Source organism: Gobius niger (genome assembly GCF_951799975.1).
Source record: "Gobius niger genome assembly, chromosome: 2".
In the NCBI taxonomy this organism is placed as follows: Eukaryota; Metazoa; Chordata; class Actinopteri; order Gobiiformes; family Gobiidae; genus Gobius; species Gobius niger.
The window spans coordinates 17,846,505-17,864,299 of record NC_136853.1 but is presented as its reverse complement, the minus strand read 5'-3'; the positions used below and the strand labels follow the sequence as shown (position 1 = coordinate 17,864,299).

General features: G+C 41.0%; 1 protein-coding gene across 1 annotated transcript; it reads right to left on the bottom strand.

Annotated features, from left to right (window-relative positions):
* Positions 1-1,420: 1,420 nt before the first annotated feature.
* Positions 1,421-17,723, bottom strand: myo1hb (myosin IHb). The gene is made up of 32 exons (XM_079551232.1): positions 17,609-17,723; positions 12,069-12,230; positions 11,117-11,232; positions 10,756-10,954; positions 10,613-10,693; positions 8,860-9,039; positions 8,685-8,783; positions 7,941-8,054; positions 7,788-7,859; positions 7,588-7,707; positions 7,423-7,490; positions 7,208-7,313; positions 6,223-6,303; positions 6,053-6,144; positions 5,893-5,987; positions 5,774-5,820; positions 5,630-5,710; positions 5,445-5,550; positions 4,688-4,805; positions 4,412-4,525; positions 4,264-4,340; positions 4,125-4,193; positions 3,601-3,685; positions 3,369-3,531; positions 3,210-3,293; positions 3,003-3,096; positions 2,874-2,929; positions 2,664-2,799; positions 2,514-2,599; positions 2,238-2,335; positions 1,652-1,751; positions 1,421-1,571 (listed from the first exon to the last, which is right to left on the bottom strand). The coding sequence occupies exons 1-32, from the start codon at positions 17,636-17,638 to the stop codon at positions 1,545-1,547; spliced, it is 3,156 nt and encodes a 1,051-aa protein (XP_079407358.1). The 5' UTR covers positions 17,639-17,723; the 3' UTR covers positions 1,421-1,544.
* Positions 17,724-17,795: the final 72 nt, after the last annotated feature.

The following is a 17,795-nucleotide window of genomic DNA, read 5'->3' as shown; positions in this document are numbered from 1 at the left end:
TGCAAAGCTCTTAACTGGCCTCTCTGTTCCTCTGCTTGTCTGTGCTGTTAATCCAATACTCAAACCTTGGCCCTTGGATGTCAGGCTTTTACAAACAGCTATTGATCATTAACCACGCTGACATCACAATCCAGACCCACATGAGCGCCAGTATCACCAAATGACTTTTTACAGTAAGTGTGTAGTAATCAGCCACGAATAGCATGAGATATGTTATCATCAGGAGATGAAAGATAATTGTTGCCATTATAGACATAAACCAGGGTTCATACATAAAAAGTTAAATCTTGAATTTATTTAGTCCCATCATATTTGTGGCATAAGTCCCATGGTCATCCCGTACCAGAGTGGGCTCAAATGGCTCTATAATTTACACTTACATTTTTCATTTTATTTATTCACATCATTCAAGTAACTTGATTACCTTAATAAATCCTTTTCGTAGTCCCTCTGGAGGTAATACACGCGTTAATGGGATCATCGGGGGGTCTTTCATCTCCCCCTTTGAGAAAAGAAAACCACACTTGCAACCTCCCCTGCCCCGGGTCGGAGGCGCAATACACACTAATAGAATTATGAAGAAGAAGCTAACAGGCTAACTGTGGGCTAGCGCCACTTAAACAGTATTTACAGCCAAGTTTGAGTGAAAAAAATTATCTCCATTGTGTAATTGGATGTGCAATATCCCTCTGTCCCTTTGTCTTTTCTGTCACCGTAGTATTTACTCTCACGGACAATTAATGAGTAAAAAAACGCAACATGCTGCAACACCTGCAGTGACGCTTATGGTCTCTAGGGGCATGAGTTACTTAGTACTGCTTTAAAATATACACACCAAAACTCCTAATTCAAAGCAGTTTGCAGAAAGAGGAGCAGGTTGTTTTTTTGTCATGGGAGAAAGTTGGTTTGGCCTAAATCAGGTTACTCATGTGGCCCTGTGTCAAAATGAATTACTAATGCAGACGAAGAAACCACAAATGTATCATACAATACTAATGCTGCCAAACTTTTGATATCTTAGTGGAAAGAAAACAGAAGCTGTAATAATGAAAAATTTATTGTGTAAATGTATGACAAAGTAGTGATATTTGACAGTTTTTCTCTAATTTGAAAACTATATACAGTAAGATCAATAAAATACTATGTAAATTGTATTACTATGTAAATATTGTATATTAACATATATATTAAAAGTTAATAAACAACGTAAAGTCTTAATTATAGGTAATAATGTCATGTTGAAGACTAATCTATCTGATATTTGATCAACACTGAGGTATTAAAGTGCTCAGTTTTTATGGCTATGCATTTGTTACACTAATTGGTTGCCAGGATTATGTATTTATCTCTTTTGTTCATTATTTCTGAGCATGTGATGTCATAACATAAGCAAAATATAATTGAGTGGCTATGTCTGCAATGTTATTCTCATGTCATTGTTTGATTTGTCCATTCATTGGAGGTTTGGTTTCCCTCCATTGGCGACACACACAGAGCAAGTCCTTAAAGAGAGCAGAGCGGGTGCAGAAAAAAAAAAACAGGCTTTATATTCTGGATTTGGTCCTTGACTCCTGAAACGAAAGTATGGATTGCATTTTGGTTACGTTGATATGATAATGATACGTTTGTAGATGACATGTGTTGCACTTACAACCATTAAATGTCCATTCTTTGCTCTGTAGACCATGGGCTCCTGCCCACTCTTGAAGTCCACAAACCCCTCCCTGCCAGGATGGATGTCAAACCGTACACTAAACAAAACATTAGTCATACAAAAGTGTTATTCAGAAGGTTTTCTGTTTTCTGTTTTCTTCCAATAGGTTATGTTCACGTGACATCACAACATTGTAAAGATTGAGGCTATTCTTTGCTGGTAACTTGTGACACGTTTTTGTTTTTGTTTATGGTGAACATCTCTGTAATCCCTGATATCCATATCCATCTGAAACAAAAACTGCCCTCATTGTCTCCTCTGTCTGCACAAATGACTAAAGTTGGATTATGTTCTCATGGGTGTCCAAAATTGGTGTAAAAACATTGGCGTTATATTTGTAACTTGAAGGGATTTTCAGCCAAAAGAGGAATATGTCAGGATTAAGTTAATTAAGTTGACCATTTGTTTATTTCTTTCTCCCATAGACTTGCATCGGCACCATCCACCTGACATTATTACATCATTCTGATTATGACGACATCCAGAGAACGTGAACACAACCTGTTTGGCCGTTATGGTTTACCTGCCCTGGACCACCTTGATGCAGTCCTGCTTGTTGGCAATGACACACAACTTGGTCATGGCCTCAAACAGGTAGTCGCACTGCAGAACGAGGTCCCCCTGGAAGTCAATAATAATGCCATGGTTTAGTGTTGACTGTATGTTCACTGGCCTAATACTATTAGGCTATTATGTAAGTTAGTTTAAAGCACCATAACAAAATACACACAAAATATTACGGCTCCAAAGCTCATGTTTGACAGTATAAAAAGTAAGAAACAAGACTGTGGGGACACACCTTTTGCTTGTTGTCATTTTGCTTCATGTCTGCATATATTACATGTAGTATCAAGAAGTTGTCACTTAGATTGCTAACAGAGACACCTACAGGAATACAAATCAATGAATATTGTCTATGTCAAGTATTTTGACCTAATTTTGTCCTAACCTTTGAGAAAGTTGAATTCTATCCGCTGTTTGATCTTGACCTCCTCCACGAGGTACGCGGCCTTCCGTGTGAAGATGAGCTGCCGGAGACGAGGCCTGAACCCGTTTCTGTCATACTTCACCACTGGCACACTGTACTGTCGGGCAGGGACAACAGATCCATGAAGTTCAGATCGAAATCCTGAAAGGGGTGTTTGTCACAGGAAGTTACCTGGATACGTTCGGGCCGAATCATTTGAAGCACTTTGAGACTAATGTCCTCTTCAGCTGTAAGACCAGTGCATACGGTCAGGTGAAAGCTGCGGATTTCTGCGCTCTTAAGATGTTAGAAATGTGTTACCAATCCGGGTATCCAAAAATGGCATGCAAACACTGAAGGGGTAGTTTTCCTTTTTTCCTTTGAATATTGAACTGGCCTGAACCTTCAGCACCATCTGTGGAAGACGAGCTATCAACATCATTTAACTCTGAATGTTACATATTACGTTCATTACTGACCTGACTGAATGAGACATGGAAACGTGTGCCGTATTAGAAACATAAATACCTGGGTTTTATGCTGTGGAGTGATCCCTCGCATGTACTTCCGCACCATGTGTCGAGTGTAGAGTTTTTTCAGTAGTTGTGATGCCTATAAACCGAAAAGCAACACAAGAGGTTGACACTGACACTGTGCAAATCAACACTGTGACCATGCGCCCCTCACCTGCTGCATTATGGGAGGAGGGGTGAGCCACAAATCTTTTTCCAGCACTGTTTTAGGGAGATTTTCCTTGAGTCGCGTGAGGTAGTTCTGCCGCACATAGGCCAGATACTCACTGTTGTCAACGCAGGCTGGCTCATGTCGGGTCATGAAGCCCTTGATAAATCTACCACAAACCAGACGTTTTACAATCCGACTTCACTCAGCTTTTCTCGTGTACATCATGGGTTCTTACTTTTTGATGACTTTAACAGCCCACTGTCTTTTCTCTTTCTCCTTTCTTGCCATCAAACCTCTCCAGCAGTTCTCGATTTTAGTAGCTAAATGAGTAAAAAAAAAATGATTCACTATACATTTATAAATATGTCATTTCTAAATTGTAAGTACAAGGGATATTACTTATTTCTTCTTTCTAACTTTCACACCTCAACCCTTCCCCTGTTCATAAGTACATTTCACAACTTTCAGGGAGCAATGCAGTCACGTTCATGTCAACAACAGCACCATATTAGGTCCTCAGCCTCTCCTTTACAACTCAAGGCATTATTGCAGCAACAATTCTCTGAAAATTTTTAATATTTTTTTATCACTCGTTAATACGGCAAAATGAATGAACCTAATCCCTGACAATAGAATAAAACAATAAGACACAACTTAAAGTTAATAAATGGATCATGGAGTCATCTAGGTCTGAAACTGACCCCATTATTATAATTTTCAGCCTCTTGAATGCAAACTATTAAAGGAGTTAATAGTTACCGGCTTCTCGCTGCTTTTTGTAGTCTCCTTTCACTCTGTGTCCTTTATATTTGGCTTGTATCCTCGTCGCTGGAGAGAAGAAACACATTTATTTCACTGATCATGGCCCTTTGAGTCAATATTCACAGCAGTGTCTCACCGAGCTTGTGCTTGCAGACCTGAAAGGCATCTTCTGTTGCAAACAGTGTCCTTGGATGGCGGATGAAGATTTTTGTTCTTAAACAGAAAATGTAAAAGTTTATATTTACAAGGTTGAAGTAAGATGGAACTGTGTTGCTGATGTTTACCTGCCCATCTTGTACTCATCACGTGTGTAGCCCAAGTGCTTGATGAGGCACAGCACTCCCTCTGCAGCGGTGCCTTTCCAGTGCGGCCACGTCTCTGGACACAGAGCCTTATATCTAATACAAACAAAAGTGTTGCTATTATTCCACACAGCAAGAAATAAAAATATATTTATCTAGGCCCGCCATGGATGCAACATTTTTGAAAGTTCCTCTCATAGTAGTGACATATTTCAGCACAAAACACTCAATATTTTAAAATCAGGTCCCATGTTATACCTCTGAAGGAAAAACTCGTATTTGCGGCGATAGGCAAATCCAGCACGCCTCACCCTGAGGTGCTCCATCAGACCCAAGTACTTGACCTGATGTCTGACCAGCACATCATCAAAGCGCCCTGCAGAGGGCAGTGTAGGTCATTTATAGTCATCACAGGATTCAAAATGCTTTGCCTAGGATAGTTGGTACATGGTGTACATTCATCATCCAATGTGAGATGTATTAAGATTAGGCACCAGTCCACTATCCTTCAGGTTAGTGGCCAGGGCGGGGTCAGGGTTAAGCTGATTGGTTGATATACAGGTGCTTGACTTATAATTAGAATATCATGACAAAGTGCATTTACTTCTGTTATTCAACTTAAACTGTGAAACTAATATATGATATAGACTCATTACATGAACAGTGACATATGTCAAGCCTTTGTTTGTTGTCATTTTGATTATTATGGCTCAGGTTGCAAAAACCCCAAATTAAAATCCCGGAAAATTCGACTATTTTGGACTTTATAAATGGACTGTAAGCCATAATCATCAAAATTATAACAAACAAAGGCTTGACATTTGTCACTTTGCATGTGCTGAGTCTATATCATATATTACTTTCACAGTTTAAATTGAATTACAGAAATAAATGCACTTTTTCCACAATATTCTACTTATACCTTGACCTTTCACTCTCATGACTTGTGACTGGTTGCTTTACCAACTATCCAAGGAAAAATATTATCGCAGGGAGCAGCTAAACAGTTGCTTACCTGGTTGCTTTGACTCATTTGGTTTGATGCAGCGAACATACCAAGGCTCTTTAGACATCAGGATCTCAGTCAAACCCACCAGACTGACTTTAAACTGTGTCACAACCTAAGAGTTATAGAGTCATGATGTTTAATTAAATTACCTTTGTAATAGAACAGACATAAAGATATTAGAAATCACTTACAGTTTCTGGCCTCCTCTTACTGTCTGGTTCAGTGGCAGGAAAACAGTGCTTGATAATTGCATTTGTGGACTGGCGCATGACCTCGATCAGAAAACATTAGTGTTAATCGATCATAAGTGAACAGCTTTCAAAAGAACAAATTACCTCTTTGCCATTGCGATACAAGAGATCATTGTTTTTGTCTAAGAATCCTCCAAAACAAAATAATAATAATATTAATACAGTTATATACACCAATATTAATGTCATTTTTCACCTCTTACCTACAACACAGTATGTAACCTCCCCAGCATAGTGCAAGAGGCGAAAATCTCCCCTTTCCAGTGTTTTTCTGGTCTTCTGATTAGCAAGTTTATGTCTGTAACGTTCAGAAACTATTAGCTAAAATGATCTGGTCATTCCTTTTTTTTTTGTCTGACTCACGTGACAAAATGTGGGTGATTTCCAATTTCTTCCTCCATTTTCTCCAGGAGGGTGAGATCAGTAGCTTCACCTGGACGTAAACACTCTTCATCCTGTAGGAAATGGCAATCTCTGAGTTAAGAAACATCTATATTGTGCTCGACAAATTGGAAAAGTTTGTTAAGTTTTACCAACAACGAGACGATCCCTTTGTGTTTTGCCTCGACAAGATCACATATGATTTTGTTGTTAAAGAATGGCACTGGTTCCCACTGCACAGAAGCAAAACATTATAACAAGATGACGGGGAAATACGTATAAACTGATGACTCCATATGTAGGTACATAAGCTGCAGAAGTATCTTTAAAAGGTACTACTATGACTTAGATCTAAACTGGGACTAAACCACGACTTGACCTCTTAACCCCCGCCTGAACCGAGAAAATTTTCTTGTGCTCAAAGTGTCAAAATAGCAACGAAAAAGAGGATGAAAACGCAACAGAAAAGTGCCAAAAACATGAGGGAAACACGACAAAAAAGCTACGAAAAAGCGACAAGAAAGTGACAAGAAAAACAATGAAAAAGGAACAAAAACGTGACAAAAACACGCCGAAAATGTGAGTTAGGACCAGTTTTGTAGGTCTTAGCTTTCAAATGAGGTATTACACTGCTGCTCTAAAGTCGAGAAGTTTTCCGATTTAGGTAAAGGCACTCGGTTCAGGTGGAGGTTAAGAAGTCATTGAAAAAGACATTTAAAAAGACTAAAAACAGGAAGATGAAACTAAATCTATATTGCAGAGGCCAAGAACCTGTAGTCTTCTTGTGATTTTATGTAACTGTGATGCACTTTGAATTGCCCTGTGTATGAATTATGCACAAATAAACCTTGCCTAATGAATGTGAAGGAGACCCCAGGAAGAGTAAGTAGTTCCTGAGCTGAACGGGATACCCTCATTTAAACTACTAAACAACTACACTAAACAAACAAGTTGGTATCACACGTCCAACAAAGTAAAGTGTTTCTCATCTGTGGGATCATTTAACAGTAGGTTTTTGAGCTTTCGCCAAAAATGACTGTTGATAAGTTGAAATTTGTATTTTCATGTGAGCCGAGGCCATTTCAGGTTGAAATCGGGCCCACAAACTTAGAAAATAATGAACGTAGATGCCATTACTTCAATCCCTTCAGTCTCATACTCCTCTTGTTCTGATTTGAGGGTCAGCTGGATGAAGAGCTGCTGCAACTTTTCATTGCAGTAATTGATGCAAAACTGCTCAAAGCTGAAAAAGAACATTCAGAAATGTCAGTGTCCTTTCCTTTGATAATTGAGATTAAATAAACTTAATTCTTCACTTTGTGTGTTGGCTCTTTGATACTTTATAGACATACCTGTTGACACTGAATACTTCAAATCCGTAGATGTCCAACAAGCCAATGACTGTTTTTCTAGAGGAGTCCTGTTTGGATATAAAAGTGATTTTCAGAAATGAATGGGATGGAATTCTTACTAAACTAAAAACAGAGTAAATTTGATGAAGGTTTCTCTTAACATACTTTGTTTGCTAAGGATTCATTGACCTTGTTGACCAGCCAGTTAAACGTCCGGCCATAGATGGCTTTGGCAAGTGCATCTCTGGCATACACGGCATGTTCCACAGAGAAGGGACTGTGCACCTTGAGTAGAAATGGAGGCTGAGCAGGCCACTCACACAGCGATTGAAATGTAAAAGTATCACACGAGTAATATAAATAACCTCCTCCATTTTGGCTTCAATCTTCTTGTGGGTTAAGCCGTGTTGTAGCACAGGGGCAGGAATACCAAGTAACTGCATTGCAACAGAGTGTCCGGGTTATGTCTTATATTGTAGGTCACATGCACATATACGTCATCACTCGTTCGTCCTGACCTTTGACACCCAGTGGATCTCCTGACTGTTGTTGAGCGTGGCGTATCCTTGAGCGCCCGCTTCAAATTTGATGTTCCCCAGATGAAGAACACTGGCAATGATTGCAAACAGGTTCTGTATTGCACGAGATAAAAGTTATTGGGTTGACAGGCCACGCAAGGCAACAGTGTGTGGGTCTGGTGACGAAACAACATTTAAAGGGGGGGTATTATGCAAAATCGACTTTTTCAAGCTTTACATCATGTTATTATGTCACCCCCTCATTAAAAACATGCCTGAAGTGTTGCCTTGGCACATGCACGTATTTTTGAGTAATCTGTAAAAACTCTGATGGCAGCCATTTTAGGGATAGGTTTGCCTGAGTCCTCCTAGGAACGCCTCCACCTCCCGGAGACGCCTCCGAGCTTTCATCACCAGCCGAGTAACCAACCACTGCTCCTCAGCAGAACCCCCTCCCCACTGATGCCACAGACAGCGTGTGGAGGGGGCGTGTCTGAAAGAGTCAGAGGTTCTTAAAGAGACAGAGGCCTATTTCAAGACATTCGCTACAGCCATTTTGAGAGAGCAATTTTATACAAGGCAGTTATTCTAATTTACTGCATTTACAGACCAACAGAAGGTTTCGTCATCATTGTAGTGTGCTATAGACGGGTGCTAAGTGATTAAAAAAAGCATAATACCCCCTCTTTAACCTAAAGATGCTCCGCAGTGAGACTTTTAATGTGATTGAGCTCACGTCCTCACCTCAATATCAACCTCACTGAACTCTATGACAGAGAGAGCGTTCCGCACTGTTTTCCACTCGCTTTTGTCGTTGATGGAGCTGACTTTGGGACAGTTCCCCTGTTGGACACGGAGGCACGGTTAGTTGCTTGTTATATCCATCCAGTGAAGTACAAATGTGTTTTCTAATCCCGACCTGCATCAGATAACTGTAACGCTGGCAGTTCCTCTCCAGGCCAAGCCACCGCAGTAGCTCCTCCTCCCCTCCCTCCACCAGCTGGTAGAAAATGTGGAAGTTTCTCTCACCATGGTTCTGGTGAACGACACGCGACTTCTCCAGGAGGTAGCTGAGAATGTGACCTCCGACAGCACCGCCCTGAAGCAGTCATACAGGTCATAGAAGCAGTGGAGAAAAGTCAAAGTACTGCGGAGTGTGGCATCTGCGTGTTTGTTTTATAGGAACACAAAGGAAAATATATGAAAGTAAAAGGGTGGAGGCACTTGGAATAATTTCAGATTTACAAAAAGGTGAAATTGAGTACCGGTAGTTTTCAGTGTTTTAGTTAAATAAATCATGGCAACACGTAAACAAGCAGCAACTTCCCCCTCTCATGGTACAGCGGCGTTTTTTTTCTTCCGCTTTTTCTGTGAACTGCATTTGTAGTTACTTTTGGTGAATGGTCTCAACTTATATAGTCAGATCGGAAATGAGCGTGATGCGGGAAGGGAGAGACAGAAGAGTTATGTAGTAGGAAACTTGTTGGAACAGCTGAGGTACAGCTACAGGATTCTTGGAGGGGCTGAATTGATGAAAGTTTTCTATGCGCCCTGTATGTGACATACAATATACTCTGTTTCGGACTGAGCCGTTCTGGAGAAGCAGAAATGCAAAAGGAAACATGAGGCTTATTACGACGACCACTGATGCTCTTCATTCATCAGGAGGTAAATCAGCAGTGGCACTGACACACGTTGTAAATACAGCCTTTAAACGCAACAAATGCAGCCGCTAACATCAGCTGCTTGTTTCCGTGCCACACGCTTGGATGGTAGTAAGTGTAAAGACCGCCCTTAAAGCAGGTCGAGTGAAGGGAATGCAGCCAGCGCCCATTGAAGTCAGCGCTGCTGGTAGTTCACGCAAAGCATGCATTTGCGCTCGACCAAAAACTCGCCATATTTGCATCAGGCACAAGATCTGGTATCAAGGCAAGACTCACAGCTAACCTTTTGTCCCTAAATTGTTCTGACTAATGCTCATTCACTGGAGAATTACATTTGTCTGCTACGACTTCCCAGAAGATGGCAAAAGACTGCTGTGGATCGGAAGGAGCTGCTAAGGAGGAAGAGGAAGGAGGAGGTGGAGGAGTCGACCAGTGCAGGACACCACGCTCTGAAACAAGGACAAACCGGTGCTGTCTCAGAGTATCTGAGGAGACTAAAGGCAGCCAGGCAGGTTTCCTCCGGGTGCTACGGTTTCCCCGACCTCTAAAAACATGCTGGTCAGGTTGGCCCACAGTGGTGGCGCCTCTCAGGACAAACCCAACACCTGAACGTATTTCATTAAAGCACTTAGCCTACTTACTTGCTAGTATTAGCTTTATTCTGAACACATCACAATCAGATAATGTTGTGTCTGGGGTGAGGGGAATCCCAGGTGCTGCAAGTGGATTAACATAGATGAAAGGGTAAAAGTCTGAGAGAAAAAATTATCATGTTCATTTTCTGCATATTGACTGATCTCAATCACAAACGACTTCATCCACCTGAACTATGTGTGAATGTAAAGAGCGAGGAGCTGGTGATGGCAGAAAGGGTCACTGAGTGAGCAACTGATCAAATGCCCAGTCCTGGAGTTTACGTATACATTGTTACTACATTATTTCTAAGACCTGGCTGATTGAGACTTTGAATAAAAGGGCAGCTAATTCCACTGGTGTCATTCAGCGTACCTGGTAATTAAACTGTATATCCATGTACTTTCCAAAGCGGCTCGAGTTGTCATTCTTCAAAGTTTTGGCATTTCCAAAAGCCTGTAAGGTGCAAAACACGTTCAGCGCTGTCACACGGGTTAAGCATGAATCTACACACTGACCTCCAGCACTGGGTTTGAGAGAAGCAGTCTGTCTCGAATATTGTTCAAGAGTTTAGTACTGGGACAGCTGACGGCGTAGAACTGCAGGATTTTCTTGGAGGCCTCTGTTTTTCCCGCCCCGCTCTCTCCTGAGATGAGGATGAAGTGGTTGTTGAACTCTGATAGCATGGTGCGAAAAGCGTTGTCTGCAAGAGCATAACTGAAAGTGCAGGCAGTTTTAAACATTTTGCCCTGATGCTATGGAAAGGTCATTGTGTGTGGCTCCTCAAAAGGGAATCATTTCAACGCGATGCAGTTTCTACATTTTTAGCACTTTCCGAATTTCAAATGTGTTACGAATGTTATAAATTAACTTTCTTACATGTGAGGAGGAAGCTCGAAGAAGTTTACACCCATGTAGATATCCATTTGCTTCTTGCTGTATATGTCTAATTCTTTGTAGGGGTTCACAGACACCAGGAGCGTGCCAATGTAGGTCTGGAGAGGAAGAAATTACAAAAGCATTTCAATTCAAAGCACACCAGCGAAATGTTTCAGTCTGTATTAATGCCATTCAGTTTCAAGACTCCAGAAGAGGAGCAGGCGAGGCTTTAAGACTCCTTGAAGAAAAGATGAAGACAGAACTAGTGTAGTAGGAGTCTGAAGCAGGTAACATAATTATGTTAAAGATGCAACTTGGCCATTTTATACTCACTACTGCCACCTTGGGTCATACGTGTAACTGCAGCTTCTATATTAAGCTCGTGCATGACGGCAATTCGGACCCGAAGTAAAACTTTTTGATTTTAGAGGCAGTTGTGGTGAACAGGTCTGGGCTCATTCTACAAATTAGGACATGGCTGGAACATGTAGGGGAGGAAAATACTTAATTTTAACATTTTTAAACTCTGCATAGTCCCTTTAACTTAGTAAATGAAACTTTTTGAGCTACTTTCAGTAGTTTTACCACTTAGTCCTTTCTTTAATCTCTCTCAAGATATTTTTTTTTTTATATATTAGTATTTTTACATTATATTTTATGTTTTGTATGTTGGACAACATCAACGCTGAAACATTTAGACTTATCCACTCAGTTACCCAGTATTCAAGTAGTATTTTCACTAAGTACTTTTGACCTATACATGAGCAATTATTTGGGTCTGTACTGTTTACTTCTACTTTATTGTATAATAACAGTAGTCTTACTTGAGTAATTATTTCAGAAACTCTATCCAGTTCGGTTGGTGCCATTTACCATAATCCTATAACCTCTAAGAAAAAGCTGACAACAAATGTGTCAAAATAATGACAAACAGAGAATGAACGAGTCATACATAAATGAGGTTTTCATGGAAGCGCTTCCGCAGGTTGTCCAGGAAGGCTGTCTCACTGGTGTAGGAATCCAGCAGAACAAAGTCCTGGATCCCAACTCGATCCCGGGCCGTGAGCGAGGCCTCCATGTTCCTCAGCATCCGGTTACAGCGCTGCTCCAGGCTCTGCAATCCAGAGAGAAGTCTTCAGCGGTTGTTTCTTTTGTCAGGCGATAAGTCATGTGTCATATGTTCTGTGGATGCGTGTTATCTGAGTGTGATTACTTTAGCACCCACACACACACACACAGTGGACCCTCACATCCTGGTGGTTGGGTGCCATATCTGCAGACTTCCAGATTAAACTGGTGTCCGTGTCCTTGACTGCATCCTCTTAACAATAGCAAATCTAAATCCAGCCACTATTATCTCACCTGCTTCCTAAAAAGTTATCTATCCACAAGTCCACAAATAGACAGTGCTACAGGATGCATCACAACTCTGTCAACCAACACTGTTAGGGCCGCTCCAAAGCCTTTACAAAAAACATGAGGCAAAAACCTGTCTCTTGCCACTATTGTAACTATTGTGAAGAAATATAAATCTTTAGCATTTGAAAATGGTCTTGTCTTATGTCAGTTTAGCGTGACAGTGTTAGTGAAATCATGTGAAGCAGGATGAGCTGCTATTTGAGCTTTAGGTCCTCCACATTTAGAGGTCCTCTGCAGGATGTGAAACTCTTTGCCATTAACTGTTCTGTGAAGTTTAAATTCAACTTGACATTGTTGAAGGACGGTCAGGTTTGTGATCACTAGCACAAACCTGGTAATCATGGTATTTTTCAAATTGCAATATTGTGTAAATAATTGATCAAGTGTAAATGTATTTGGGCTTCTGTTAAGGTGATCCTTCTGCCGGTGCTTCTTATTGATGCCCGTGGGGTGTTTTATCTGAATGTTATGGACTTGAGTATGAATTCTCACTGCTCATTGTATAAATCCTATGTCACTCTGCCTCTGCCCAGGGACTACAGATGAAAACTATTTGTTTTATTACGCGAACACAGCCACGCAGGATTATAGCCATGGTCCAATTTCCATCCAATGTCCCGCACTCACACTGTCAAACACGCTCTCATTCATCCTGGCCTATTGTTTTTAGTGATGGGGACCGGAGTACCCAGGAGAACATGCAAACTCCACACAGAAAGGCCCCGTCTTGGTGGGAATGGAACCCGGGCACTTCTGAATGTGAAGCACGAGCACTAACTGCTGCGCCACCGTGCCGCCCAGGGCAACAAGAATGGTCACAAATGGCAAATTATTGTTGATTATATTCCTTTATGCTCTACAAATGAACAAATGTACCTGTCCTAATAAATGTAAAATCAGTGTTTTTAATTGTATTCGATAATACTTCAACCACATGTTTGTATTCCACTCAAGATGCTCAGACGTGTCAATCTCGAGTATTCCCTGACCAGCTTAGAGACATAGGCTGTTCCCCAAAGACTATGTACCTTTCCTTACCACCGAGCTAACTTCCTAAGTGTCCTGCCTTGCTCCAAATAAAGCTGCTAATAGATCACAAAATAGAAATCGAAGAGAAGAGGGGACAATCTGAGGGGTTAGGGGTTCAAAGTTTTTTTTACTAAATCAGCTAAAGATGATTAATTCTATGACTGAAATCTCCAGATGTTTTCATTGGCTAATAAATCTAAATAAAAATCGAAAAGGGGACGAATAACATTAATAATACAATACTGAAATCGCCTCATATCAATTAAAGTCAACACCAAACAAACAAATCTGGATCTTTGTTGGGCCATGAAGTTGTGCCATTTGCTTGGATAATAAGAGCCATTGTGCATTATGGGTGATTTTGGCTGGTTCAAGACAGCACAGGATACGGGAAATTATCCACATGTTAACCAAAGAGAGGACACAAAGCCCTGGAGGAAATGAGCTTTGGAACAGCACTTTGTGATGATGTGGAGGCCCGATCACGCACCCTCCAGGAGTTATCTGAAACAGATGCCTGAGCCACCTTTATTCAAAACTCTGCTATTTCATTATGTGTTTTGAAAAGCCAGGGACAGTGGCTAGACGCCTCATGTACATACTGTAGCATCGGCCACCTTTGGCAATGCATTCTTGTGTAATGTCCCTGTCAAGTAAACAAATAAATACAACTTAAATTTCAATATTTTCATCATGGTGTAAAAGAGCTGTCTCCAAATTAACAGTACCTTTAGACATTGTACCTAACTAAATCTAGTACAATGTAATGTGCTCTGTAACAATGTGTAATAACTTGTACCCATGGGTTAGATACACAATGGAATAATATGTACCTGTAGTTTGTACATGAAGTAATGTAAGCCCTAACCCAAAGGGTCTCGTGTCCTATTACACTATTTACCTAAAGTACTAATACAAGTTATTCCATTGTGTATCTAACCCATAGGTACAAGTTATTTCACATTGTTACAGAGCACATTACATTACATTCAAAAATATAAAAAAAAACATCACACTGCCATTGTCTGTGACTTAGAGATCTCTGCAATGCCTGTGACAGTGATTCTTGTATTATTTCATGATTTCATGCTCAAGGATTTAAAATAAAACATGCAATCAAGATCCAAAAAAGTGACTTGTTGAAAATGCATTTGTTTGACATGTACTGAGAGTCTTATCTCCCACTGCATGTATGAAACGTCAGGTGAAAGTCAACACCGTTAGACCATTCAATACTCTCTCGTCTCTAGTTTAAAGATGATAACATGCCAGGGAGAGCGCACTGCACTTTAATTACGGCGCTATCAAAGAGCCTCTGTGGATATGCTTCAGCGCTTTGGCTCTCATCACAGTAACACACACTCACCACCTCTCAGGCCCTCTGCTTACCAAGAAAATACCAAATGCCCCCTGGCCAGATCTGGGAAACACCCGACTGAAAACAATTAAAAATATGTAATAAAATTAGGGGAAAACGTTGAACTGAGAACTATTATTTTTTTGAAACACATCCAGGAGCAACATTTGAGACTCAATATGAGCAGCTAAACTAATACAAGAATGAAAATCCTAACACATTTTAAGAGATCTGAACTATTGTCTGTGAAAGGCGCTATATAAATAAAGATCTTCTTCTTCTTCTTCTTCTATTGGGTTAGCAGGATTCATACATCATAAGCATCATCATTTCTCTTTGCAAAATTGTACAGTACATAAATACAGTCTATTGCGCTTTCTATTGCACTGCCATCAACTGTGCAGCCCTAAAGCAAGGTGAATGCAAAATATTCATACCTGCTGAGTCCCAGATGCAGTGAAGTATCTTTCTCAAAACAAAACATTACTGCCTTTATATGGAGGGGAAGGTGTGACAGGAAACACTGACAAACTGCAGCTTTGGCTTCCTTCACTCGGAAAGCATCAATTATGAAGAGGGAGCAAAAAAAAAGGGAAGCAACTCCGATTCAATAAATAACAATGAGCGATTACCGTACAGTGGGGGCGCCCAAAGTGCGGCCCGGGGGCCAAATGCGGCCCTCAGATCATTTTTTTGGTGGCCCTCAGGCTTCTTCTTGAGTTGCCACACATGGGCAGAAATGGCACTTTTGCTGCGAGTTTATGATTCTACAACCTCTAAAACTGACATTGTATGGTGAGACAGAGCAGGCATTAAGTTCCCGAGCCTAAATGGTTTGAACTTCTCTTAAATGCGCCCAGTTGAATGTTGCCCTGCACTGACCGCCGAGCTGTGGCCCTCCATGCTGTGTACACTTCAATGTGCGGAGTCACTGAGTCGGTTTAATCTGTGTTTACATTTTTCAGTATTGTGAAATGTTCTGAATGGCCTAAATGAATGTTGCTTGTCGACTTCATTGTTATTTTTGTCAGAGTAAATATTCTTTAAAATGAACTATGCCCCTTGATTAAAAATAATATTAATACAAAAGTCACATACCTTGACAAAAATACTTCAATAATGTTTTAAAATATATATTCCACCTGATTTTTGCACCGCTACAGTATAGTCCTGGAACTAGTTTTGTCTTTGTGTCTAAGCAGTTAAAGAAGGAGGTGGGCGGATGCAGATTTACATCCATATGAACACAATAAATCCACCTTACGCGAGCTCTACATGCAGTCAGTGTAAACATCAAACTTTGAGACAAATGCTCAGCAGAACAGGTAAGACTATCTGGCCTGAGAGGGCGCTCTATTGTCCTTCTGTTTCCAGTATGGCACAGGATCCTGTTACCGGTCACAAAGTGGCAGTTATGCTTCTGAAAGAGATAGCACTCCTCGTGGGCCACTGACAGACACCTCACATCGTCCCCGGCAACACACATATGGGGGCCACTGTGCCGAAACCTGACCGGACCCCCACAGATGGTGCGGTTAGCTGTTGTTTCAACACCATCAACATTTAGGTGAATTAGGTGTATGTATATCAGGCATTTACTGATTTAAGGGTTTTCCATTTGGGGCTTGGAGGCAGAACAGAAAGGCTGGTTACTACACCCGCTCTGAGGGAAGGTGACTTAGACAATACGTCCTGTGTTTCAGAGGCTGATCCTCCAACTGATGCTGAGCGGCAGCCTAGACTTTATCATCTCTGGAGCAGTGGCACCCAATCCTTTGGTCTTGCCCCTTAGATCTTCCATTTATACTTTGTGTACCCATATCATATCACTTTCTAACTCTGGTTGAGGTGCTCTATTATATTATTTGATCCATCCTTCTCTGCCATTGGGGCAACAGGTACAGATAATGGTTTAAACGGTTTGACAAATCATGAGTAAATGAGGCGGCACTGTGGCTGAATGTTTAGTGCTCTTGCCTCACAGCAGAAGGTCCCGGGTTCGATTCCCAGACGTAGGTTTACAATACAATAGGTTAATCATCCAACAGGTGATTCTGAACATTAGCCTGGCTTGACATCTGGAGGTGGGTCCCCTGCTGCCCACTACTCCTGGCAGGTTGCCCCAGCGGCATCAAAGGTTGGGTTAAATGCAGTGGACAATTTCCCCACTGGGATCAATAAAGTGCAGCTCGAGCTAAATGAGGTGTGTTCATATGAAAACTTAAAGACTCTAAAATTCATACAGTTTAAGCCTCACCTTTTAAAACAATATAAATACTAGATAAATACTATAAAAAACCATTCAGTTTCTTCATCTGTTTGATCTGACATATTTCCAAACAAGTGCGCGCCCCAGGGGTCGTCCTCATAACATGAGGCCCTTTGTCTGACCGCATGAAGAGGCCAAAGCACCATCAGTGGCACATGCACCACAGTTTGAGAACCACCACTCTAGAGGCTGAATGTGAGTACATGGTTATGTCTGTGTTTCATCTCTGCAACACCTGTCTATGGTTTTTCTCACTTAAAGCGCAACTCATGGGATAAGAAATCAGTCAAAAATATCAGGCTTTGGAATTCTTATCGTAACCTAATTATGCACATGCTTAAGTATACTTTACTGGTGTTCTTTTTCCTTAATAGAATTTTAACTGAACTGAATTGAAGCAAGGCAAGTGTGTGTTTACCTCTCTCCCTTCCAGCGCACGGTGTGTCATGGTTAAACGACTGTGGAAAAACGTGCAGGAGACTTCCGTCCAACAGCGAATCTCTCTCTGAGACGTGGAGTTTGGGTCCTCTTCAGTGAAGTTGTCCTACAGCATTTTGCATGACTCCTTACAAATAATTCACCACATGAAGAGATTCAAAATCCCG

Bases quoted from the DNA above. Each gene is read 5' to 3' on its own strand.
- myo1hb (XM_079551232.1), bottom strand. From the start codon at position 17,638: ATGACACACCGTGCGCTGGAAGGGAGAGAG. The intron at 6,304-7,207 runs GTAATGGCATCT...GCTTCTGTGCAG, and splicing joins ATGAGACTGAAGGGATTGAA to TGGGAACCAGTGCCATTCTT. The intron at 3,294-3,368 runs GTGAGGGGCGCA...TTCGGTTTATAG, and splicing joins CTCCTCCCATAATGCAGCAG to GCATCACAACTACTGAAAAA.